This window comes from Pollicipes pollicipes, unplaced genomic scaffold (genome assembly GCF_011947565.3).
Source record: "Pollicipes pollicipes isolate AB1234 unplaced genomic scaffold, Ppol_2.1 Scaffold_4219;HRSCAF=4965_pilon_pilon_pilon, whole genome shotgun sequence".
Taxonomy (NCBI): domain Eukaryota; kingdom Metazoa; phylum Arthropoda; class Thecostraca; order Pollicipedomorpha; family Pollicipedidae; genus Pollicipes; species Pollicipes pollicipes.
The window spans coordinates 20067953-20092421 of NW_023596448.1; the positions used below are offsets into that span (position 1 = coordinate 20067953).

At 63.1% G+C, this 24469-nt stretch overlaps 1 protein-coding gene across 2 annotated transcripts in view; it reads left to right on the top strand.

Moving 5' to 3' along the window:
* LOC119095288 (zinc finger protein 704) overlaps positions 1 to 24469 on the top strand; it is a 91292-nt gene that overhangs the window by 46601 nt on the left and 20222 nt on the right. The window contains exon 3 of one of the 2 annotated variants that reach the window (XM_037218145.1): positions 14382 to 14551. The exons of the other annotated variant lie outside the window; for it this stretch is intronic. Coding sequence (XP_037074040.1) covers positions 14382 to 14551 — 170 coding nt within the window. The remainder of the gene's footprint in view (positions 1 to 14381; positions 14552 to 24469) is intronic. 2 annotated transcript variants of the gene reach the window in all.

Consider the following 24469-nt stretch of genomic DNA (forward strand, 5'->3'; position numbering starts at 1 on the left):
TCGACGCCGTCCTCGCCGCCCACTCTCCGCCGCGCTCCGCCTGCCCAGCTCGTTGCCCCCCCCCCCCCCTCCGTGCTATTTGTTCCGTACGCAGCGGCGTAAGCAAACAAGTGATTGAACAGCGGCAAAAACTGGCCGCGGCCGGCAGCAGCGTGTGACCTCGCTCCGACGCACACCGACGCCGGCCGTTGCGTAACGCCGCCCAGCGGCGCGCCGGCCGGCCGCTGGCGCGGAACGCACGCATAATGACCTGCCTCAACAAAGGTTCGCTTGGAAACGCACTTTGATACCGGACGCGGGTTGAAATACGGACCGCCGCCACCGCCGCCCCCCCCCCCCCCCCCTGCTCTACCCGGATAGGCTCGCCCCTGGCGGCGTCGGGCGAGGAGTGGGAGCTGTGGGGCGCTGGAGCGTGCGGAACGCGTGTGGATGGGTGGGCAGTGGGCAGAAGCTCGCATGCGGAGGGCGCTCGTGCATGCCACGGGAAAATGAACGCGGGTTAGCTGGTGAGTCGCGAGGCATCTAATGGCGGCCGCTGGTTTGGACGCGACAGCGGCCCCAGAGAACCCTCGCGGTTCTCAAGCGTTGTTTTGAAAGCCGAGCTCCCTCCTCACCTGCATCAGCCGGCGCGCGTGTCGGCCAACAATTCCGGGCACTTGAAGAACCTGTGAGCCACAGCTGTGCCGCCCGTCTCGTGCCCGGCTGCCGGCGCCCCAGGCGCGCTCGGCGCGAGCGCCGTCCTCGTCAGCCCACCGTGCCGTTCCCCCGTGATGGTCGCCCGTGACCTCAGTCCTCACCCCGGCACGGGCCGACCCCGCACCAGGTTTCCGGGCCCTCGGCCGGGTATAAGGTCACCGCCGGGCGCCCCCCGGCGGCGGCGGCGGCGGCGGCGGCGGCGGGCGGGCGGGGGGGGGGGGGGGGGCGTTTCACAACGCCGCTCGAATGTAGGTAAATGGGCTGAGGCCACCGCGGCCAGCCGCGCAAGCTGTTGGGCAAAGCTCCTTTTACTTTTGACGCGACGCGCAGCTGAAAGGGGCGGCACGAGCCGGACCAACGGCGTCTGTGACGTCATCGGTGGCGTGTTTTCCCCGGATGACGTCACAAGCCGGTGCGGGGAATGGGTGACGTCAGCCGCTTCCATGCAGCCGCCCACGCGTCACCCGCCGTACTACGGAATTCCGCCAGGATTGACGGCTGTTGACGCGAGCCGGGTGACGTCACGAGGTCACGTGACTGCCGCCGGCGCCATCGGCAGGTCGAAGTCCGGTGGGCGACGGAGTGGGAGGTTTTGCGCGTCCAGGGCGAGCGGTGTCGACGGTCGACGCTGCACATGCGATTGCGGCAGACCAGAGCCCAGCTGTGTCCCCAGCTGTGGTTTGACGGGCTGAGCGACGCAAGTGGTAAGCCCGGCACGGGCAGCCCCTGGGGGCGGCCCGGTCCCGGCCGTCCGGACGCTCTGAGCATTGGCAACAAAAAAACAAAACGAGACGAGCGCAACTCCGACTCTGGGAAAGCAGCTTCGAGAACTATCGGCCTGAACACGGTGATAGTGTTCAACAGTAAAGTGTTTTTAGTATTTGAACTGGTATCTGGTGCCGGCCACACGTATAGCTGTTTTGATGGCGGATGTTATCCCCGTCCGTCGCTTAAAAGGCATTGCGCGAAGCTGATTTGCAGCGCTGTGCTTCCAGACACGACCCGAATGAGCTGCAGTGTTAAACTCCGGTGCTAAATTACTTCTGCCATCTTCTGCAGTGAACTCACATACTTCGTAATGCAGCATAACACATAGAACATCTGGCTGAAAGTGGGATGCATAATACACCCACGTAGCATTCCAGCATGTCCGTATTATTGCTCGCTGTTGTAAAACAACGTCCCATGGGCACAGATGTGCTTTCGAGACAAGCTCAGCAGTGGGAGCCTCGGTTAGTCGCTGCTGCCCCTGACCACAAGTGATGGTATACCCAAGATAAAAATAGGTTACACTTCGCCCGCCTATCGGGGAGATGGGCACTTCATTTGACGGCCGCATCCCAACATGTCTGATCGCTGGGCCCAGGGGTCAGGCATGTTGGGATGCCTGATCACCATCATGTCATCTGGTGCCTGACCATCCGTGGCTGACGAGTCGGGCTCTGTTGCGTCAGTGCCATCCCCGGTGATACCCTCACCAACTGCATCCTTCGCATTCACATCCCTCCCGGCGACATCACCGCCAGGCCATGTCCCTCCGGCGACGCCCTCACCGGGCACATCCCCCCGGCCACAACCCTCCAGGCCGCATCCTCACCAGACCTCATCCCTCCCGTCCATGCCCCTCCCTGTTCACTAGACCTCGTCCCTCCCGGCCACATCCCTCTCGGGTTCATCTCTCCCAGCCACATCTTTCACCATACCACGCCCCTCCTGGCCACATCCCTCTCCATACCACACCCCTCCTGGCCACATCCCTCTCCATACCACACCCCTCCCGGCCACATCCCGCATCATACCACACCCCTCCTGGCCACATCCCTCACCATACCACACCCCTCCCGGCCACATCCCTCACCATACCACACCCCTCCGGCCACATCCCTCACCATACCACACCCCTCCCGGCCACATCCCTCACCATACCACACCCCTCCTGGCCACATCCCTCTCCATACCACACCCCTCCTGGCCACATCCCTCTCCATACCACACCCCTCCCGGCCACATCCCTCACCATACCACACCCCTCCTGGCCACATCCCTCACCATACCACACCCCTCCCGGCCACATCCCTCACCATACCACACCCCTCCCGGCCACGTCCCTCCGGGTCTGTCACGTCCTGGCCGACTGTCGCCCCGGGCCGCCGTCATCTCCCTCCCAGCCAGGCCTCGGCCGGCCTGAGGACAGGCCGTGCGCCGCAGGCCGCCTCCGCTCCGTACTGCGCAGTATGAAGGACAGCCGCAGGAGCGGCGAGCCGCCGGCCTCCATGGCCTCCATGGGCGCCGCGCTCCATCGGCGGCGGTCGGAACGCTCCGCAGAGGGCGGGCTCGTCCGCGGGGTGGCGGCGGCATCATCAGGCCGGCGGCAGCGGCGGAGCGAGCGCCGCTGGCGTGGTCGGTCGTCTGGTGTCCGTCCGCCGCCGGCTGTCCTCCGTCCGTCGCTGTCGGGTGCCTGGAGACGCCTCTGCCGTGCTGTATCGGTGACGGTTGCGGCGCGCTGGCGGCTGGCGGGTGCTGACTTGATCCGCCAGAGGGTCGCCTAACGGTGTCTGGCCGGGCCGCTGTCAGGCTGACAGCCCGATAGTCAACTGTCAGGTTGACAATTGACTGTCGGGCCATCTATCAGGTGTCAACTGTCAGGCTGTGCGGTCAGGTCGGTGTCGGCCGGAAGTCTACCTCGGAAATGCCGGATTGGTGCGAACAGGTTTGCTTTCGAGCTGTTACACGGAGCCGTGCGGAATCACACACCCGGAGCTATCACCATTGGAAGATCGGAATCACACGCCCAAGCCGCCACATGGAGCCGTAAGGAATGACCCTGCCCCCCCCCCCCCCGAGCATTCACATGGAGACGCTCAGAATCACAGAGAACCACACCCATAACCGTGAAATAGCTAGATGCCAATTGGAAAAGTCGGTCGGATTTGGTTGTGTGACGTAAAATGCTTTCACTTGACCTGACACCCGTCGGGGCACCTTGTCACAGGTGGAGTCACTGATCAAAGCTCGGCTTCGTTCGATGCGCTCTATATGAAAATCGCGTCGCTCGCGAATGCTGCGAAGGGTTCGTCGCATCATCAGTTGCCATATCTGCGCCGTCGCCGTGCTGGCGTTTCGGCCCGTCGGGCCGACAGCTGTCGACATGTGAACCACGCTCTGGCCGCTGTCGGTGGCGTCCCGTCCGCAACACGCCCCCAGGCGCCGGCCGCTCCGGCCGCACAGTTAAGCCTCGCGCTGCCACTGACCCCGATCAGTGCGCTGTGCGCGCGCTAGGTAATTAGATTCGGGCGCGCCGTGAGAACGCCGCTGCGCCGTAAATAGCGCGCGCGCCGCGCTCGCCGCGCCCGCCGTTTCAATTGCCGCGCGGATAATGCGCGCGCCGCGGTGCGGCGGCGACGTGAGGCGCGGCTCCCTCTGGCGCACAAACAAAGAGAGCTTCGCACCGACGACGCTGGGGAGGCATACGTGAGGTGAGGGCGGGGTACCGGACCTGCCGTGTCCTGCGGCCGCTCTTCCTGTCCCGCTGCGAAGAGCGCGGTCCCGGTGCGGTCCTGGGACGGTCGCGGAGGCCGGTGCTGGACGCGGGGTGCTAGCCTGGAACGGACGCCGGTCGCGCGCGTGGGCGCGTGTAACGGCCGCGCACCGCGCGACGGACGCCACAACAAAGAGCCGATCGCCCGTCGCGCCCAACCGTGGCTCCAGCTACGCTACAGAGTGAAAGAGGCAGAGAGCGTCGGCTGCAGCGGCCCTGGCGGCGGAGAGGGCTGGGGGAGGGGGCGAGTCGCCGCTGACTTTGCCGGGTTGGCTGGGCCGATGCGGCGGCCTTGTAAGCTGGGTCGATAGAGCCGGGTCACTCACCCGCCGCCGGCGCGGCCGACGCACACGCAGAGAGCCTGGTCGCCGGAGCTCCAGCCAAGCCTACCCGCGCCGCGCTGGGACTGGCGACTTCGCTGAGGCTTCGTCAGGGCCTCGCTGGGGCTGGCCACTCCGCTGCGGCCTCGATAGGGCTGGCCACTCCGCTGCGGCCTCGCTGGGGCTGGCTACTCCGCTAGGACCTCGCTGGGACTGGCCAGTCCGCTGAAGCCTCGCTTGTGTTGGTCACTCCACTGGGGCCTCGTAGCTAGCCAAACTCTGCATAGTCCATAGGGCTGTGAGGACCCGAGGCCTCACATTTAACGAGAGCCAGAGTGCAGGTCGACTGGTTCATTGGGAACTCACAGCGAATTAACTCCGCTGCGGGCCGAGACGACCGGGGAGCATCAGCACCGCGCAGTCTCCCGAGCGCTGATGTCGCGAGCGATGTCGTTAGCCGCATCGGGATCTTACAGCTGGCAGAGTTCAACGCCGGCCGGCGCTGGTGGAGCGTCCCAACGCGGCGCTCGCCAAGCACCGACCGAATTCCTCCATGTTTGGCCGGCAGGCCCGCACGCACACGCACAGAGCCGGCGCCGCCGAGCCGGCCAGGGCTGAGCTCCGTTACGCCGGGCTGACGAGCGGAGTCCGGGCCTCGGGCTGTGTGTGCTCCGGATCGAGGCCCGAGCCGCCGGTGCGGTGCCGGCCGTCTCCAGAGAAGCATGGGCGCGGCGGACGGTCCACTCGCAGGTGGAGGGCCGCCGCACGGGCCCTCCGGGCGGCCTCGGCGCCCTCCGTGGCTATACCTCAAATTAGCCTTCTTATCCGAGCGCTCTGATCCGTCGCTGTGGTCGTGCCTCCTGATCGTCCCTGTGCTATCCCTATCAGCCGCCCTCTCAGCCTTCGGCCTGGTCTACCTGGTTAGTTGTCCCTCTGAATCGTCCCCTGTCAGTTGTCCCTCTGAGTCATCCTTTTGCCCGCTTCTCTGGCCGTCCCGACCAGCCGTCTCGCTGGCCGTCTGTTTGGCCATCCTTCTTACACGTTTCTTTAGCCGACCCTGATCACTGCCCCTCCCCCCCCCCCTTATTCGTCGCTAGGCCGACCTGGGCCTCCTCCCCCGCCTCGGACAGGCAAAGGGCGCCTGTGGCCGACAGCAGGGGAGAGCGCAGGATGGCCGCGTTATTTATGACCGCCTCTGCCAGCCGTTGATGGTTATTTGTGCGCGCTGGCCGTAAACGCGGACCATAGTCGGCCGGTAAAGCTGCCCGGCCCGGTAATTATTCTCCACTTTGTTTACAGAATGCGCTGTTCGAGACACACGCAGCGGGGAAATAGGCCCGGGCGGCAGTTAACTCGGGCCTAACGGTGCTTGGGATGCCCTGTTGCCGAGTTGTTTTAAGTTGAGAGGTCGCAGGAAGTGCGACGGGCCCCGCCCATGCATGATGGGGGCGTTTTGTGACATTGAAGCACAGTCGGTGAACGCTTGTGAAGGTAGCTTATGGCTCGGGCGGGGCGGGGCGGCTTGAAGTGAGCCGGCGTCGGCATACCAAATTGCGTAAGACGGAAGCGTCCAGTTCTCGGAGTGATGCAACCGATTCAGGAGTCCCTGCGGAACAAGGTGTTTATAGAAGCCTGTGCGTTGCCAAGGCAACTGGCCGCCATTTTTTCTTGTCGCAGATTCCACGCTTACCTACCGTGACATGCCCATTAAAGGTCCGGAAGCCTGTATGTGGCTTCCCTCAAGCACAAACCGGATGTGGGTTACTTCAACACCATGCAATTTAGCACTCAGTCACGCTGCCGCTACGACTTACGCTTCCACCGCTATTTTGCCCTCTAATGATGCACGCCTTAATGGTGTTATTGGTTTTGTCGGAGCCCGAGCCGCCCGAAGTGCCTCCGCGCATCCTCGCCTGCCAAGCTTTCGCCGCAGTGGTCAGATGAGCGGGCTCTGATGTCTGCCGGCAGAGGCCGCCGCCAGTAGCTCGCCGCGGCGACATCTGCCAACGCTCAGGGGCGTGCCAACCGCCCTGCCAACAATGCGCTGGCGACGGATCCGACCAACGCAGTGCAGCGTAGCTGGTGCGGCCGCGTACCCCACGACCCGGCCGCGGTGCGGTATCGCAACTACGTGCTGAGCCCCTCCCCCCCCCCGTGCCGCCGGCCGACCGACCGACCGACCGACCGACCGACCGACTCATGCATCTGGGTCAGCCCGACGCCCAAGGCCGCACGCGCCCGCCGACTCCATGAAAAATTGTTGCCGGCGAAAAAACGGCGCTTTGAAGCGCCACGGCCGCCGGCGGTTCCGGCTCCGCCGCGGCAGGACACACGCGACGTGTGGCGGCGGCGGCGGCGGCAGGGGCGGCGCGCCGCGATGCGCCGGGGCGCTGCGCAATAGAGCGACCTTTTTCCGCCTGGATCCGGCTTTGCTGACGGGTGCTGCGGACGCGGCCGGCCACTGCTGGGTCCGCGTGCTGGGACGCGGCGCGGCACGGCTCCGGCCGCAGCTGGAGCGGGAGGAGCGGGGGATGAGGCGCCGAGTAGGGCTGGGGTGGGGTCCTCGCCGGAGTGGTATGCGAAGCATGTGTCATGCGCCAGCGGCGGCCGAAAGTCTTGACTTACGACGGCTTCACTGCGGCGCAGAATGCTGTGTGCGATGTTTGGTAGATGACTTCATGTGGCTGCAACCAGGGCTTTTCCGGTCTAATGCTGGCTTGCAATTCAGTCGGGCAGGGGTACGACGAAAACGTGCATAGATACGAGTTACCACAACGCAGCTCAGAAACCGTGGTAGGAGGACGTACGTTTCCCTCGACGCAAAAACAGCGACGAAATGAAAACACGGCGGTATGCCTGCTCGTATTCCTTGGTACCTGCTGTGTAAAAGGCGGGGTCTACAGCGGGCGTCAGTGCGCCCACGAAGTCTCCAGCGGGGCGGTCCGCCAGCGCGGACCAAGTGGCCGGTTCGGCGTCGTACGGTTGGCTGGCTGTCGACAGAGCCGGCGGGTCCGTTCTCCCCATGGCCAGCATGGTCACACGACCCACCAGTTCGCCTTGAATGCGACGGGTCGAGCGCGGTCTTATGCACCGTCCATTTAAACTGCGAGGCGCCGTGCTGCGCTGCATCAGCTGGTCCGGTCTGGCACACCGGATGCAGCCTGTTGTTGAGAGGAGGAGCGTGCGAGCCAACAAAGGGCGGCAGCAGCTTGTCCGTGCTTGTCCTGGCACTTGTCCGTCACCGATGCCTGATACCAGACACAACAGAAGAGCATCCATGCCTTTGTCTGCCTTATCGGCCAGCGATATGTCTGACGCATGGTGAGGTATGATGGTCCTCACTGCAGTCAAAGCTCAACACTTCGTCGTCATCGCATGTGCTGTTTGTGGGGTTTGAATAGATAGATAGGTCCAATTAGACTGGATTTGAATAAAAAGCCTCTTACAGGCTATCCACAAGCAGTTAGATTGTCGGTTGACTGGTCAGGTCGGTTGACTTTGGTCCGAGTCGTCTTGCTCTGATGGCTGTTGGCAGCCGTCCTGTTGATTAGAGGCATCCACAGTCATTGCGTTCGTAGAAGTAATTCTGTTGCGAGTAAATCAACTATAGCAAGGGGCAGAAAACCCAAGCTCGAGACCAGATCATTGGGCTCACAGCTGCGCTTTTTAGGTGGAGCTGTGTCTTGCTCTGTTTCCATGTTGTAACAAGACGTCTTCGGTCCCACCTCTGAGGGCCTACATTCCTGTGTTCCCGCACCACCTGTGGTGCGGTCCCAGCTGTGGCTGCCTGCTGCCGTTCTGACGTGCCCGCGCCGCCCGCGCCGCCCGCGCCGCCGGCCGCGCGTTGCCTGCCGGCGGGCCCTCGTCGAGGCGGCCGGCCGGGCCACTGCGGGCACGCGCCGCCGTGTGCAAATTATTTGTGCCTGGCGCGGCGCCGCCGGCTTGCGCAAGCTGGAGAAACTGTCACCATGGCGGCGAGGTTTCATGAGGTGAAAGTGGCGCGCTGCGCGAGAGGTCGGCCGGCGCGTCGGCGGCACGCGTTTCGACTTGTGCAGGAACAGCGTGCTGCAGAGCGGGCGGCGGCGGCGGCGGGCGCGCCGCGGCGGCCTTCGAGGCGCGGCTGGACATCTGTGGCCGCCGAGGACGCCAGCTTCGGTGCAGACGCACTTGCCAAGGCCCGCAGCGCATCGGTTTGCCGGGCGCGGTCTTGCCGAGTGTGTGGCGGTTGCAGCAGGGCACGGTCGGCGGCGGAGGGTTGGTGGTTGCAGGGGGGGCTGTCTTTGGCCGCCTCAGGCAGGTCCGCGTTCCGGTGGGGCGGCGACCTTGAGTCACTGTGCTAACGCGTGGTGAGGGATCAGGTGGATACGGTAGCCACTTTGACTTGTGCAACTGAGCTCCTGATATTCTGCTGCACTTGCGTGGCTTAGTCATACGAGGACTTTTTCTCGTGTTTTCCGCATTCTCAGTTCACGGCAGAGTGGAGCACCCACGAGATTCGAGGCAATCGCTGGGATTGCGTGTTCCCAAGTGCACCTAGTTCATACTGGATCATTACCAGCTGTCGCAATGCATTGGCAAACCCGCACAGAAGCGAGCCCAGGCAGCGCTCTGTTGGCGAACACGCAGACCACGTCATGTAGGCGGTGCCGGTCAAGCATCTGCGAGCCGTGGTCCTCTGACTCTCTTGCTGCCCCAGCGGCTGGGTTTGTGCGGACCGGACCCTCGCTCGGCCTGCGCTGGTGTCAGGAGGTCAGATCAGGGCGGGTCCTTGGGCCCTCCTTGACCTGCAGATTGGGGAGCGCTCTTGGCCCGCCTGACCCGGCCCCGACCACGGCGTTGTGGGGCACGGCGTCCATTGAGCAACGCTCATGTCTGCCGTCCGTGTCAGGTATTGCGGCACGGGCGTCGGTTGCATGCAAGACCTTGACACGGTGCCGCGGCCGCCTCGGCGGTGCTGGGCTGTCGCCGCACCCAGGGGCGGCTGCAGTGGCAGCCGGGCCGGCTCTTGGGTAAGGACATGACAAGCCCTGCAAACACCCGGCACCCTCCTGACGGATGCGATGCCGGCCAGGGCTTGACTTGCTGATTGGGAGCGTTTTATGCTTGCCTCAGCCAGCTACGAGGCGCAGCGGAGACGGCGAGCTTTGCCTTCCGGTGTGCGGTTGCTGGGCGGCGAGGCCGACACCGCCGGCTCGGCGCGCCTCTGCCGAGCTGCGCCAGCCCGCCGCGCTCTAGCGCTCCCAGCTGACCGTGACGTCACGCGGAAGCGGGGTGCTGGGAAGGCAAGGCCGTCTGGTGCATGGGCCTTGGCGAAGAGGTCCGACCGCGGTCAGGGGCCGCGCGTGGGGGGCGCGGCCGTGCCGCTGGACGCCGTTCGTCGCTCTGATCGCGAGCTGAGGAAGGCGGTGAGGCGGACAGGAGGAGCACGGGCTGGAGGGGGCGGCCGTGCCCCAGTTGCGACGGCACGCACCAGTTGAATGACATCTCACTTGCCGCGGTTTTGTGAGCTTTTTCCGTCCACGTCGACTGGCGCTGGCGGAGGAGCAGATGAGCAGATGATCGCCATTCCAGTGAGCGATGAGGCGCAACGCTCCCTGTGTATTCCGCCTGGAAGCAAGGGAACAGCCGTGTGCCGACCTGGGCTGTCGGCCAATGTGGCATCGCCACCAGCCCCACCAGCCTGCAGCCGACGCTGACAGGGGCGGCAAGCCGCGCCCTGGCCCGGCGGTCGCTGCGGCTGCTGCCGAGCTGATCCAGCCGTGCAGGATGTGGCGAGATTAGGACGGAGCTCGACGTAGTGACAGCCACCACTACGATCGGCACCGAACAGGGGACCTTCCACGGCCGGATTATGGCTTGGTGCTCGCGTCCCGCGTCTTGCGTTGCGTCTGTGAATGACGACACAGCTTTCGTTACTTTCCAAGACAGAGCCGGCTCCGACGAGGGCTCTTAGCCTTGACGGCCGCTCGCCGGGCGCAAAAAGGCGGCTAACTGAGTCGTAAACGTCAGCCAGGTGGAAGGCTTTTTGCTGGTGTCAGATAACGGCTCTGGGAGGTGACCGGTCACAGCCTGTAGCTACAGTACAGCAGGCACTGTACCTACAGTACAGTAGGGACTGTCGCCGACCCGCCAGCCACCACGCAGGGACTGTCCCGTTACTCACCAGGTGACTCAGTTGGGGCTGTCCCTGGTGTGCCGAGCAACGCGCCAGGAACTGTCCCTGGTTCGCCGAGCAGCGCGCTGCAGATTGTCTCTGGTTTGCCAAACAACGCTCAAGGGACTGTTCCTGGTTTGCCAAGGAACGCAAAAGGGACGGTCCCAGAGTCGCCAAGCAGCAAAGCACGGTGTTGCCGGGTTCGCACACCACACCGGGTTGCCAGGCCCGCACCGGGTTCGCACACCGGGTTGCCAGGCCCGCACTTCGCACTGTGCGGACGCCGCGAGCAAGCTTCGAAGCTTCTCGCAACCTGAAGTGGTGGCTCAAGTGTGCTACCTGTAGGATTCAAAATAACCAGTTTGATTAGCTGCCGCAGCAACATAAAGACGGCGGCGCGATTTGGGCACTTAAGAGGGCTCTCAGATGGCGGCAGTGGTGTCGTCTTGGCCTTGGTCGAGCGGCGCTGTTGCCTTTGTGTGGTTTTAAGTCGGGATATGCGGCGCCGCATGCAGGTACCAGATCTATTCGCTGGCTAAATAACGCGCTGTTTAAGTCGCTGGCTCGACACTAGGACACGGGTCAAACAAAAGCGCATCCGAGACCATTGTTATGCAAATTGCTCTAAACACACGCACGCCCGCCTGATCCGTGTCCTTGGTTGGCATCACGCAGGTAAACATCACGAATGTTGTCGAAATCGCATGCATATCGACATCAGATCGATCGTTCAACCCGCCAGAGGTTCACAAACAAGATCAACGGGCTGCTCGCCGCGCGCAGCAACAGACGGCCGTGAAGCGCGGCTCTCAAACCGGTAGGCAGTGCGTTGCACCGCTACGCGGGCCGCGGGCCGCTGCGTGCGGAGTCAAAGTCCGGCTGCCGGTCATGGACCCGGCGCGTGTGACAGGTGCGGTGCACTCGAGCTGTCGCCGGGTCTGCAGCGCCCGCTGCCCAGCTTGACCATGCACCGGACACTGAACGACGGGCCGCAGCCGCGATCGGTTCCGCGTTGAGGACGTACTGCGGCCGGATTCGGATCGGGAGCCGGAGCCAGAGCTCCGAGAAACGAGACGGCCAATACCAGCCTGACAATGATCCTAGACGTGGCGTAGGCACGACGACTCATATGACTCGACATGTGACATATGATAGTCAATATATTTGTGCCGGCGCACTCAGGGATTACCTATTGGTCTTCAGCGTGACAGGCCGGTGACACAGGTGGTCAGAGATGTCGCGCCCCACCTGCAGCCTACCGCCGGCGTGGTGCGGCCCTGGCTGCCTGCCCTGGCCGACGGTCTTCGCGCCCGGCCCGCGCGCAATCACCTGGCTATTATCGGCACCGCGGGCGCGGCGCCGCCTGCAGTGTCGGCCGTGATTCCCGGCCATGGAAGCCACCCTCCCTGCTCGGGTAATTTCCCCTAATGGCAAAGGTTTTCCGGCGGGCACGGGCGGCCGGGCGCGCCGTTACACGCCGCCCGGGGGCACGGCGTCGGCGCCGGCCGTGGCGCGGTGCAGCGCGCTGGCGTACGCGCGGCCCGCCGCCAGCTGCTGCAGACGTGCGACCTTGAACTGCAGGTGCGCTCAGCTGAGCGGTGGGCGGCGGCGGCGACGGCGGCGGCCGACTGTCGGGCGGTGGGAGGCGCGCCGGCGGGGTTTCCGCTGCCCCCGCACGTCGGGGCTGCCGTGCGAGGCAGCAGGGGGAGGGGGGGGGGGGGGGCATTGCTCAATCGGTCGCTTGCGTGACCCGGCCACAGGATTGGGCCCCGGTTCGGTCGCGTCGGGGGAGTGGGCGCAGCCTGTGTGCCGCTGGCGGGGACGGTCTGCAGGCGCGCGTCAAAACAGACCGACGCCCGGCTGTGTGACGCGGGTGACCTCGCTGGCGCGCGGATAAGACGAAAGGCCACGGGAGCCGCGCGGGAACCTCTGCGGGTCGCAGATAACACGCATTAGGAGAGCGGCGGGAAGTCGCTGTCGCGTTCACGTTACAAAGCAGCCGCGGGAACTCCGGGAGTTTTAGCTCCACGTTCTTATCCGGCGACTTAGCGGAACATTATTCGGAGTCGTTTTGTGTCTTCCCGGAGAAGCGGGCGGCTGGGTGTGACGGGGACTGGGGAGCCGAGCCCGCGTCTGGCGTAGGGCCTCTCGTACAAGGGAATGTTTCTCGTGAGAACGAATGAGAGGGGTTGCTGGAGGATGAGGGGCCAGGTCCCCATGGAGGGAAAATTTGTTATCATGTTATGGACCTTATGCAACATTGAAGCCTTTTGAGGGAACAAACTCTCGGTGAAATCTGAACCCTGATGCCTTCTCATGTTTGTTGCACCAGTTGTTCGCGCTGACTCACGGAGAGCGAAGAAGAGTGACGGAGCGCTTCGTCACCATCTAAGGCAGAGCACACCCCAGCGGTCCCCCATCTGCCCCTCCCATTTCCGAGCGCTGTTGTCGCGGGCTCGTGCGCTCTGAATTCTTCAGCTCTGGCTGGGTCACGCCAGCGCGTTCAAAGTCTGCCGGGGGAGGACACATACCCCATTGTGCGGTACGACATGCGATGGTGGCCGGCGGCACTCGCTGGGTGGGAAGACGCGGCTGCGGCTGCGTCGGAAGGCAGTGCTGAATCGCAGCCGAGCAGGGACGGCATCGCCGCCAGCGCTCAGCTCTGTTTGTAGCCCAGAGCGGTGCGCGCTGCTCATTGGTCCCTCGGACCCGAACGGCGCAATGCCCCCCCCCCCCCCCCTCTCTCAACAACAATAGTTCAGCTACCACCCAGCCACACAACACAGCCACACGGGCACCCAGGCTGTGCATCTGTGTGTCATGAACTAGCGCTGTGTAGCATGACAGTTGGCAGTGGCAGCATGGCGAGACAACTGTCATGCGCTATGTAGCATGACAGTTGGCAATGACAGCATGGAGAGACAGTATGGCAATGCGGGCATGGCAATACGGGAAATGACAGAGCACGGCGGCCTTGCTTAACTCCGTCATCTTGCACATGCCGCGCCGTAATCATATTGAGTCGCGGGGAGTGAAACGAGCCGGGCCAACTCCGGCGCTACGGGCTAAAAGCTCGCTGCGGCGCACGCCTCGGTGGCGTGAGCGGTGCCCGTCCGTTGTGGCCGGCGCGGGGGTGACAGCTGGGTCAGCTCCCGCCGCCGCCGCCGCCGCCGCTCCCGGCCTCCGTCTCATCAGTCCCCCCGGGCGACGTGTCCTTCCTCGACCCGATGCCTCCGTGGAACAGCTCGACGAGAATCACCAGTGTAAACATGACCTACTGCCCTGCTCTGATGGCATGCTGTCTGCTCCCACTGGCGAACACTTTTGCGATGAATTTTGATGAAGCGTTTTGACTTCATTGCTGCGAGTTTGGCGCAGATGTTTCGGCCTTTCGGTGCCGCGTGAGGATGACGTCTGGCGCAGGCATGTATCAATGCAGCGTGCTACCACAGCTGCCACAGCCGCCACTGCTTTATAATTATCGTATTGTGCTGAAACTTTGTGTTTCGCTTCCCTGTGTGCCTTTTTCGCGCCAACACGCACTGCGCACCCCACGCCAACCTGTCGCTAATTCGACATGGGATTACAGCCCTGCCTCCCCCCCCCTCCCCCCTCCCCCGTTCGTCTGTCCCCTGCGTCGCCCGTAACATCTCGTCTCTCCTGCGTGCTGCAGCTCGCGCAAGAGGCGCTCCTCGCCGTCCGGCTGGGAGGAGGTGGGCCCGGGCCCGGGCGCGGCCGCCGGCGGACTGGGACGTCCCGTCGGCGAGATGACGGAGTGCACGGCCGCCATGGTGCTCATGTCGCTCTCGGCTAGCCCCAAGAGCCCCAAGTTCTCCTATGACAGTGAGTACCGCCCGGCGCGAGGCCGGTTGCGTCGGCGGGACCGTGGCAGGGACGTGCTAGGAAGTGCATCGGAGCTAATGCCTGCTCCGTGGACCGCTCCGACTTTGTTTCGTGGGTCTGTGGTGGCATCCGTTGACGCTGAGTCAGCCGGCCGGGCCGAGAGGGCCGCCGCCTGCAGCGTCAGCATCATGTGTACAGCCATGCTAACGCACACCAACAAATCATGTTTAATGCCATGCAACCGCACACCAGCAAAACACCCCCGCTGCCGACCGCGCCCGGCTCTGTGCGCAGGGCCAGTCATCTCTCGAAAGCCGCCATGTGAGCTGTGCCAGTTGCCTCCCGAAAGCCGCCATGTCAGCTGGACCAGTGTTCTCCCAAAAGCCACGGTGGCAACATCGGTGAACTTTAGCTATGCCCGTCTGCCGCCAAAAATTACAGCAAGACGAACGGTCTTTGGGAAAATACGTCGATTCGTACCGAGTCACATTAAATGAGTGGTAGCGCGTGGGCGCACGACCACGGGTCCGCCTCAGAGCGTTTCCTCGGAAGCTCTCGTAGCTGCTTACGCAGCCGTAGGTCGCCGTGGCTGCCGCGGGTGCTCATATTTCTGTTTTACCCTTGCTGTAGCGGCGTGCTGCAGTTGTCGAGCAGTGCGATGCTTCAGCGTCGGTGGTGGGCCACGCGTAACCCCCGAGGGCACGTTTACTGCCAGACACGACGCCAGCCTTGTTAAGCTACTGCGCCTCCTGTTGGAACGCTTTGTTGTTTGAGCAGAAGACCTGAAACGGTGAGGATGCTGCTCCACATGGTGGCACACGCTCTCTTCTGTCTGGGAGGCCAGGAGGCGCAGATCATGCTGGCCGTCGCATAGGATGACCACCGAACGGCAACGGCGATTAGTCGCGAGGACCTAAGCTGCAGGCAGCATCGTCAAACGAACACTACACAGCTTCTTGTATACACTCAAACCCTGAACTGGACAAGTTGCTCAGGCGCAAATAAACGAAGGATTTGACCCGCTCCAAAACCAAAAATATATACAGCATATACGTATATGATAATACATGTGTATATGTATCTGTATGCATATAAACAGATCTGTGCATATGTATACCGCCAAACTGCTTGGAAAACGGCAGGTTCGAAGCTTCTCCCTTGAAATTCTTGGGCGAAAGTTTAAGCAGCCCGCATGCGTAAGAGCCATTCACATTCCCGCGAAACGGCAGCCAGACCACCAATTATCTGGAGCCGCCGGCGCCGGCTTGACGATGTGACCTATAGTGATGACTGCCAACCGCGCCAGGTGCCATCACACGGGAAGCATTGGCTGCGCTCTAAAATGCCGCTTTGAAATGTCGTCGGTGGCAAAGGTTATAAAGTTCACCGAGCTTGCTTAAATGATGAAAATTCCGCCTCCTGGTATGTCAGACGAAAACATCCCCGCATGATCACACTAGATCGTGGTGAATGTGGCTGGCGGGTCAGCACCGTGAAGGCGCCTTCCGAGGCGTTGCCGTGCCTCCGCGCGGGGATAACTGAGTGGTGCCATTTATTTGCTGCATCCCTGATGAGAGCGCAAGGAGCCGACGCTTACTGTGCAGACGCGCGGCCCCTGCAGCGCCTGAACCACCGTTACGGCCTGTGAGAGGCAGCCGTTGGTGGCACACCGTCCAGCTGGGTGGCCCGGCGGCGGACGGCGTCAGCCCGGCCGCCGCGCCGCCTGGACGGAAGCCTCTCGCCCGGGCGCCGCCGCCGCCCAGCATCCAAAGCAGGCCGCGAAGCCCTGGCTCGGCGGCGGTTATTTAAAGCGGCCGGCCGGCGGCCAAGGGCGGCCGCCGCGTCCCCGCGCGGCCATCCCGGCCTTGATAGTGAACCCGACAGGTGCGGGACTGCGCCGGCGTTGTCGCGCGTGCATCCCGCCCCGCCCCGCCCCGCCCCGGGCCGCGGCGGGGCGGGAGCGCCACGGTTGTCCTGCCGGCCGCGGCCCGGACGGCCCGAGAGCAGCGCCGCCCCGGCAGCTGGCACGCCATTGTTGTGGCGGGCGGTGCGTGCAGGCCGCAGCCGCCGGCGACGGAGCACGCCGGATTCCGCCCCCCCCCCCCCCCGTCCCCTCCCCTCCCCTCCCCTCCTGCAACGCCCGGCGGCCGAGACACCGGCCGCGCGGCGTTAATGCGCTGACGTCATCATTGTCGTTGATTGCTCTGTTGTTGCCGGTCGACGAGGGCGCCGCGGGGTTTTTGTTGGCCGGCCGGTGGCGCAGCGCCGTTTTTGCCGCGGCGCGGCCGACCGCGCCGTCCGGTAGACGTATATTGCGCCTGTCGACAGTCGCTCCGGGTAAACAGGACGCGGTGTCTTTTGATGTCAGGTGTAAAAAGTGCAAGGGCGAGGCTGAATAACTGCAGGAGAACAGGGCAAGGCGCTGCCTTCCAGCGAAGCGGACGTTGGTTAGGTGCCGGTTGTCAGGCAGCCGGGGAAAACCTAGCAGTGAGTATGCCGGTGGAACTTGAATGGCCCGCGCTTTGGCTCCGAGAAGCAACTATGATTTGAAATATGTGGAGGAAATCCGCGGCAGTCACGGGAAAATGAGCGTGAAAATGGGAAAGGTGAGGCGCCTCCATACAACTGAGACGATCGTTCTTGTAAATTCCTGCCCGAGTGTTTGTTTTGAAGGTCCACACCAACGAGCTTACTAAGATAACATCTTATCACCAATTGGTGCCACCATCAAACCAGTCCCGTGCACCAGCCACAAGCTGCTTCTCTGCTGACGCCGTGACCTCCGTGACCGGTGCCCGCAGGGCAGCCAGCGGGGCGGGGCGGGGGCGGGCACGGGGCAGCTGACTGAGGTGAGCGCGGGCGCGGGCGCGGGCTCGGGCGCGGGCCCGGGCTCGGGCTTGGGCTTGGGCTCGGGCTCGGGCTCGGGCTCGGGCTCGGGCTCGAGCTCGGGCTCGGGCTCGGGCTCGGGCTCGGGCTCGGGCTCGGGCTCGGGCTCGGGCTCGGGCTCGGGCTCGGGCTCGGGCTCGGGCTCGGGCTCGGGCTCGGCCGCCAGCGCCGACGCAGCCGTGGTTGCGGGCGGTTTTGCGCACCTGGCCCGCTCGCGTTCGGTGGCCGTCACAGAGCCCCGCCCCCTCCCCCTCCCCGCCCCCCGCCCCGCCTCTGTCGCCGTTCAAAGCGGGCGCCCTGACAGCGGCCCGCCCCTGTGCGGACAAACGGCGCGCCGCCGCTGGCTGTTTGCCGGGCCATTACTGCGTCAGCCGGGGCGGAACGGGTGCCGTGCCCTCCCGCCGCCTACGCCACGGCACGGCACGGCACGGCACGGCACGGCCGCAGAGACGCGGGCCTGCACAGTTCCTGCGGTCCCACCGCTCTGGTGCCGCCCAGCGGAGCGCAGACATGCACTGGGCCGGGAGATGACGTCTTCCGTATGCCACAGCTGTGCTCGGTGACCTTGGCCGCGTCAGGAATGTAGGATCCGTTTTTGGGATGCCCAGGCGCGTATTTGTAAGGCATGTTACAATAGGATGCACGTACGCGTTGCCAGGCGCCCACCTAACTGCACACCCTTCCCAACTGCTGTAGACGTGTTCACGAATCACTTTTTTGTGCACGGATGAGAACAGTGTTACAGGTGTTGCCGGTGTTCCCAGTGCGCTGGTGTATACGCTGTGGGCCACCATATGCGGACGGGCGTGCGGTGGCGCAGTGGAGGCAAATCCAGGAAATGTGCCCAATTATGATGGTTACTATTTGGCTATTTACCAGTCCACCATGTTCGCTGTTAGGAGGGCGCTTAGGGCTTGTTTAATCAGGTGAGCTGGTTTGAGTTAACCTGCTCGTAAAGTTGTATCAGAGGCTCAATAATGCGTTAACCAGTTTGTACTCCCTGCGGAAGACAGTGACCCAATTCATGCCATCACATTCGTGAGAAGTGCGCCCAAATAGCGCGGCATTTTATGTCAGTGTCCATGGCTGCTAAATCCCCGGAGGGAAAACGCGGATTCGATGGCCGGTTGTCCTTAACCTGGTTCTGCCATGCGTAGCCGGTTCAGGGGGGGGGGGGGGAGGGTAGCTGCGCGCATTCTTTTCTGCAGCGCCGCAATGGAGGTATGTCATGACCAGAGCAAATGGCGTAATCAGGCGCCCTTCTAGTGGGGTATAGAGATGCAGACTACCCATCGACATATTGGAGTTTGGATTCAATTAAACGGTTTTGGTGACCTGTACACGGTGTTTGCTTATTTACAGCTCTTCCTGGAGGGGGCTCTTGTCCCTAACGAGACGTCACGGAACCGCTTTGGGGCACGCGTTCAGTGTTCTTGCAACGCCCTTGCGATTCACCATTCTGACCAGTCGCAGAGATTTCACGCATTCATTATTGCCGACATCGCGGCATTGCAATCCCGTAACGGTTTTGTCGGCTTAGAAAGCGCTGGGTCATGGCCTCATGCCCTGTTCTTTTCCACAAACCTTACGACATTGGCCTCCGAACTGGCAGGTCCGCGATCGCTTCGACATGAGACGTGATCTCCCTCCGAACGATTTTGTAAGCCTATACCGCCCTAAGCGCGCCGTCGCGTCGGCCCTGCGCCCCTCCCCTCACCCCCACCCCCAAATCACCAGCAAGGACACCGGCCGGCCCACGACGCGGCACGCTCTTCAGCGGCCGGGCTGCGGCGATGGTGCCGCCGCCGCCGCCGCCGCGCGGCGCAGTTTTTTGCTGTCCAAGGTCACTCGTGTTTACTCCGGCGTCCGCCGTGCAGCAGTCAGCTGAGCGACATCGCGGTCAGCTGCTGCGGTTGGCGGCACAGCATGCCGCAGGCGGCGGCGGCGGCGGCAGCGCGTGCCGAACGGTGGCCAAATCAGGAGTGGTCGGCGGCGGCTGGCGCGTGCGAGTTCATGGGGCCGATGGCCGCTGCCCAGGCGCGGTGGAAGAATCTGCCGCCCTTTCCCGTGAAAGCGTCTATTCTGGGGTACATAGCCGTGTTAGCGTCTGGCGTTTTAAATCGCCCGTTGTTGGTGCACACTCCACGCTCGCGCCACACGCGGGGCGGCGCCGCTGGGTGACCGTCGGGCACGGTCTCGGTTCGGAGTCGCCGCCCGCGAGGGCCGCGGGGACGCCACGGCTCCAACCAGGCCCGTCATTGATCAGCGCCGACCGGCCGGCGCCCTGCGCACATGGAAGCGCCCGGTGTGGCCGGCGCTCCGCCGGCGCGCCCGCCCTTCTACGCAGTGGGGGAGGGGGGAGGGGGGAGGGCGCCGGGATCGCGGGTCGTCCGTCCAGGGCTGCGGGCTAGAGTTGCAGGGTGAGTGGGAGAGCGTGGGGGTGGGGTTGGGGTGCGGCTGTGGCGTCGCCAGCCCGGATTAGCAGTTGTTGTTACTTGCCCTCCTCGGCTGGCCTCTCCGCCTGCCAATGCGGCTCCGTCAAAAAGCTCCCTGTCTTACCGCCACTGGCGCTCGTGAGGTTAGTGAGCCTCGACTCCGTAGCCTCCGCGAATTGGGCTATTTGCAATCTATCCACGAAAAAATCGCACCAAAACCGCTTAGACTCCGTGGGCTTCCGACTCGGGCGCCGCTTATACGGCGGGGCAACGCCCGGCTTCCCCGGACGTGCCGGGGTCAGCCGGTCGGTCCGACGGGCGGCGGCCGCGGCAGTGGCAGCGCCGGTGCCCTGACATGAAGTGCGCAGCGGGCCTGCCGGCGGCCTTGGCGGAGCTGCAAACCCGCACGTGTGGGGGGGGGGGGGGGGGCAGGGCAGCAGGCCGGCGTCGGTGGCATGAGCTCCAGAAGGAAACTCTCGTGCTCGGAGCTGACCTCGGAGAGGATCGCGGCGCTGCTGCGTGTGGGACTCGTATTATCTGGGCTCTGCTATGTGCAAGGCTTGACTGCCATCATGATTTGTGGCGTGGCCACTGAATAAGTGAGACGACGGTTGGAAAATGCGCTTGTAGCAGAGCACGAATGCTTGAATGCAATGGGAGGCTTCGTACAGCGCTGAAGCCTCGCTCCCGTGTCAAAAGCGACGCATTAAATACGGGTATGATGGAAAGAGTGCAGCCAGCAGCCAGCACTCCCGTCAGCCGGCGCTGCACGGCACGTGCTAAGCGCGACCGTTGGCCGCCGAGCCTCAACCGAGCGTGTTGCGAGCCAGCTTATCAAACTGATGACCTTGATCCCCTGGGTGGCGCATTCATGCATGTCTACAAGCCACAGTCATGCACGCGTTCCTTCGTCCTCCAATGCACTGCGTTGCCTTTTTGTCACCGTTGGCAATCGATAATCAGCAGCGACAGCTACCAGTTGCGCCCGTGACGCCGCGCTGCCTGCCTCAACTGCGTGCCGTCACTAGGCTGAGCGCGCCGCACGCGTGATGGCGCGCCTTACCTCGGGTCATTAGGTACGCCCCGTCACCGCTCGACAGTCGCTTGCGTCGAAATCCGGCCAGTGGTCACGGCGCATGCGCAGTGGCCACTTCGCCCGCCCGGCGCTCGGTAATTAGGAGAAACTGGCCGGCCGGAAGGCGGTTCTGGCCTACTGTCGAATGTTCGACACGGCGCCCCGCTGCACCGGCACCCGGTGTGGCGCCGCGCCGCGCGCGTCGCGCCATGCTGCGCGTCGCGCCGCGTTACGCGCGCGACGCGCATGCGCTGCAGTGCAAAAACGCAGACGCGCGGGGTGGCGATAGTGGTGGCCGCTGTTTACGGCGCGCGGAAGCGCTCGACCGAGGGCGGCGTCGCTTTTTAGCATCGCGTTGGCTTTGTTCGCGGCTGGCATATCTCTTAGCATCTCGATTTAGCATATTCTATAGCGTGTCACCACCAGCTGAAAGCAGCTGAGGCGTGGACCGTGCCACGATCCGGCGGGTCGGCTGCCAAATAGGGCCAGGGAAGGGTGCAGTCAGGCCTGGGAAGGATGCAGTCAGGCAGCCGGGGAAGGGTGCAGTCAGGGACTGGGAAGAACGTAGTCAGGCGAGGGAATGGTGTAGTCAGGGGCTGGGGAAGGGTGTAGTCAGTCGGAGAGAGGAGTGCAGTCAGGCCGGGGAAGGATGCAGTCAGGCCGGGGAAGGGGGCGTCAGGCCGGAAAGGGTGTAGTCAGGTCCCAGGAAAGGGTTGCAGTCAGTCGGAGAGAGGAGTGCAGTTAGGCTGGGAGGGCTACAACCAAGCCGGGAATGGGCGTCGGACTGGGGAGGATGCAGCCAGGTCAGGAGAGGGGTGCAGTCAGTCGGAGAGAGAAGTGCAGTTAGGCAGGGAGGAGTAGGGGCCGGGGAAGCCGGGGAAGGGGCGTCAGGCCGGGGAGGGTGTAGTCAGGTCCCAGGAAAGGGTTGCAGTCAGTCGGAGAGAGGAGTGCAGTCAGGCTGGGAGGGCTACAACCAAGCCGGGAATGGGCGTCGGACTGGGGAGGGTGCAGCCAGATCAGGAGAGGGGTGCAGTCAGTCGGAGAGAGGAGTGCAGTTAGGCAGGGAGGAGTAGGGGCCGGGGAAGCCGGGGAAGGGGCGTCAGGCCGGGGAGGGTGCAGCCAGGTCAGGAGAGGGGTGCAGTCATTCGGAGAGAGGAGTGCAGTCAGGCCGGGGAGTGGTGCAGTCTGCCCGGGAGAGCGGAGGAGCCGGAGCTCAGCGCCCAGACCCTCCTCCGCTTCCCCTGCTGGGCCGACCAAGCGACGATTGGTGTGGCCTAACCCCGACGAAGCGTCGGGAGCGGGCGTTCCCGTGTCGAGCGTACCCCGCAGCAGTGGCAGCCCGTCCTCGCCGACTTGCCTGACATCCACCTCCTGCGCAGTCGGTCATTCCGCATGTGTTCGTTTTCCCTTCCGCTGTGTATTAAAGCATATATAGAAATGAAAGGTTTCGGAAGTTTCATAAAGTATCTTTGACCTCCTCATCATCCTTGGCTTTTTTTATTATCGTCACATACATTTTGTGTTCATTTTTTCATTATCACCTTTTGCTCCAAATTCTTTTATGTCTTTCTCTGCATCTCGCTTTATATCAACCCCTTCGTCTCCCATGCCATGTCGACATGTTGTCTCTCCCCCTCTCTCCCTCTCTTCTTCTCTCTCCTCTCTCCCACCTTTGTCCGCCGGTCCAATGCACTGTGCAATGCTCGTGCTACGTCCATTTCCTGCGGCTTTCTGCGCTGAGGCCTCCCGCGGCTGGGGCCGTTGAGCGCTGATCACTGTCCGTTCCTGGACCGGCAACGGCCCGGTCTGGCCCACGGACCGGCCGGCGCCCGGGGGGCCGCCGGCTCCGCTTAACAACGCTCCCTCCGAGCGTTGCGCGCGCCGCTGAAACGACGCGTCGTAACGTTTTTACGACGCGCGGACAGATGGTGTTTCGTGTTGACCAGCGTTGCCACGAGTGCCCTGGAGCAGTGGTGCGTTTCGGCCGCTTCTACAGGTTGACGGAACATATGTCGTCGAGGTGTGGTGTGAGTTTATTCTTGATGACTTAGGCGTTAACGGCGTCAGGAGACTGGTCCGCGCGCTAGCGTTCCTCCCCCGAATGTGGCTCTGCCAGGCATGCATGGTGGCCGCTGCGGGCGCGGCGGGCGCTGTCGCTCGCTGCGTAACCCCGTTACGACGCGGCGCTGATTGCCGTCACGATGCGTGCAGCAGCCGGCGCTCGAGAAAGCCGATTTCTCGACGCGCCGGTTGCCATGGACACGACACACTCAACTGGCTACTCGAGCGTGACGAACAGCGCGCTGCTAACGGGACAATGCTGCAACGGTCCGGCCTGTGACGTCACGGTGGTCGGCGTGTGACGTCGTTTTAGCGTCATCAATCGTTGGACTCGGGTCCATTCCTGTTGAGCGCTCGCCCACCAGGAGTGCTTTGTGTCGCCACACTTCAGTTGTGGCATGCTTTGTTAGACTCGAGGTTAGTTTTTGTGGTCCGATTGCCTACACGGATTTCGATACATCGCGAGATGAAGCTACGAGGCAAGAAACTTGAGCATTAAATTTGATGGCGAGTCAGATATGTAACCGCCAACAGGCGACGTTTCGCTTTGTCTCTGTTCGGGATCAGGACTTTTGTCAGAGAAGCCGATGTGGCAGCAGTCGGAGGCCTCACTTCAGCGGCGACGAGGACACGCTCATGACCCCGCAGAGAACGTGCGAGAACTCCTTTCGTCACTTGCTCTGGGTGGTGTCGGATTAGTTCTCGCTCTTATGTATTGAGAAGTGACCTTGACCCGATCGGTTTTGTTTCTGGTCATTTGCTTCAAGTCGGCAAATTGCGCATTTTATCATCGGTGGGCTAAATGGCAAGCAGCCTGTGACAGTTCCATCTAATGTCAGCTTTCGACATTCTTAAACCAGTTGATATACATTTTCCATGTTTGATGTCGCCACGGCGCCTCTCGGACCGCGTTTCAGTAGCTGGCCAGCCCGTCCCCGTCCCCCGGACGCGCAGGAGCGGCGCGTCCAGGGCACTGCCTTTGTCCGACGCTCTCGGGGCAAACACGGTCATCTTTCTGTCGGGCTATTGGCTCAGCTTCCGTTCCAGGCCTACGACCATCGAGCCGGACCACCGCGCGTCGGAACGACTGGCTGGGAACGACGGAACGCGTTGCCATTGGGAGCGAGAGGTGGGGTGGTAGGGCGGGATAGGGCGGGGTGGGGGGGGGGGGGGCGCTGAAAGAATGCGACGCACTCGGTTAATGCCCTTTTCCTCTTGAATCTTTCCGACACCATGGATAAGGTAAGAAGGGCTTCGAAGCGCTGCTTTTACAGCGACTTGTTAGAGACACCATCGTCGCATGCGCGCGCGTAGTGAACCTTTTCAAACTGATGGGTATGTTTTCACATAGGCCATCAAATTTCTCAACTGTTTTGTCCACGCGCCTTCGCAGACAATTTGCAGAATTATAGCATTTTGCCTTTGCTGTGATATATGTGAGGCGGAGGGCGGCCTTGGTCG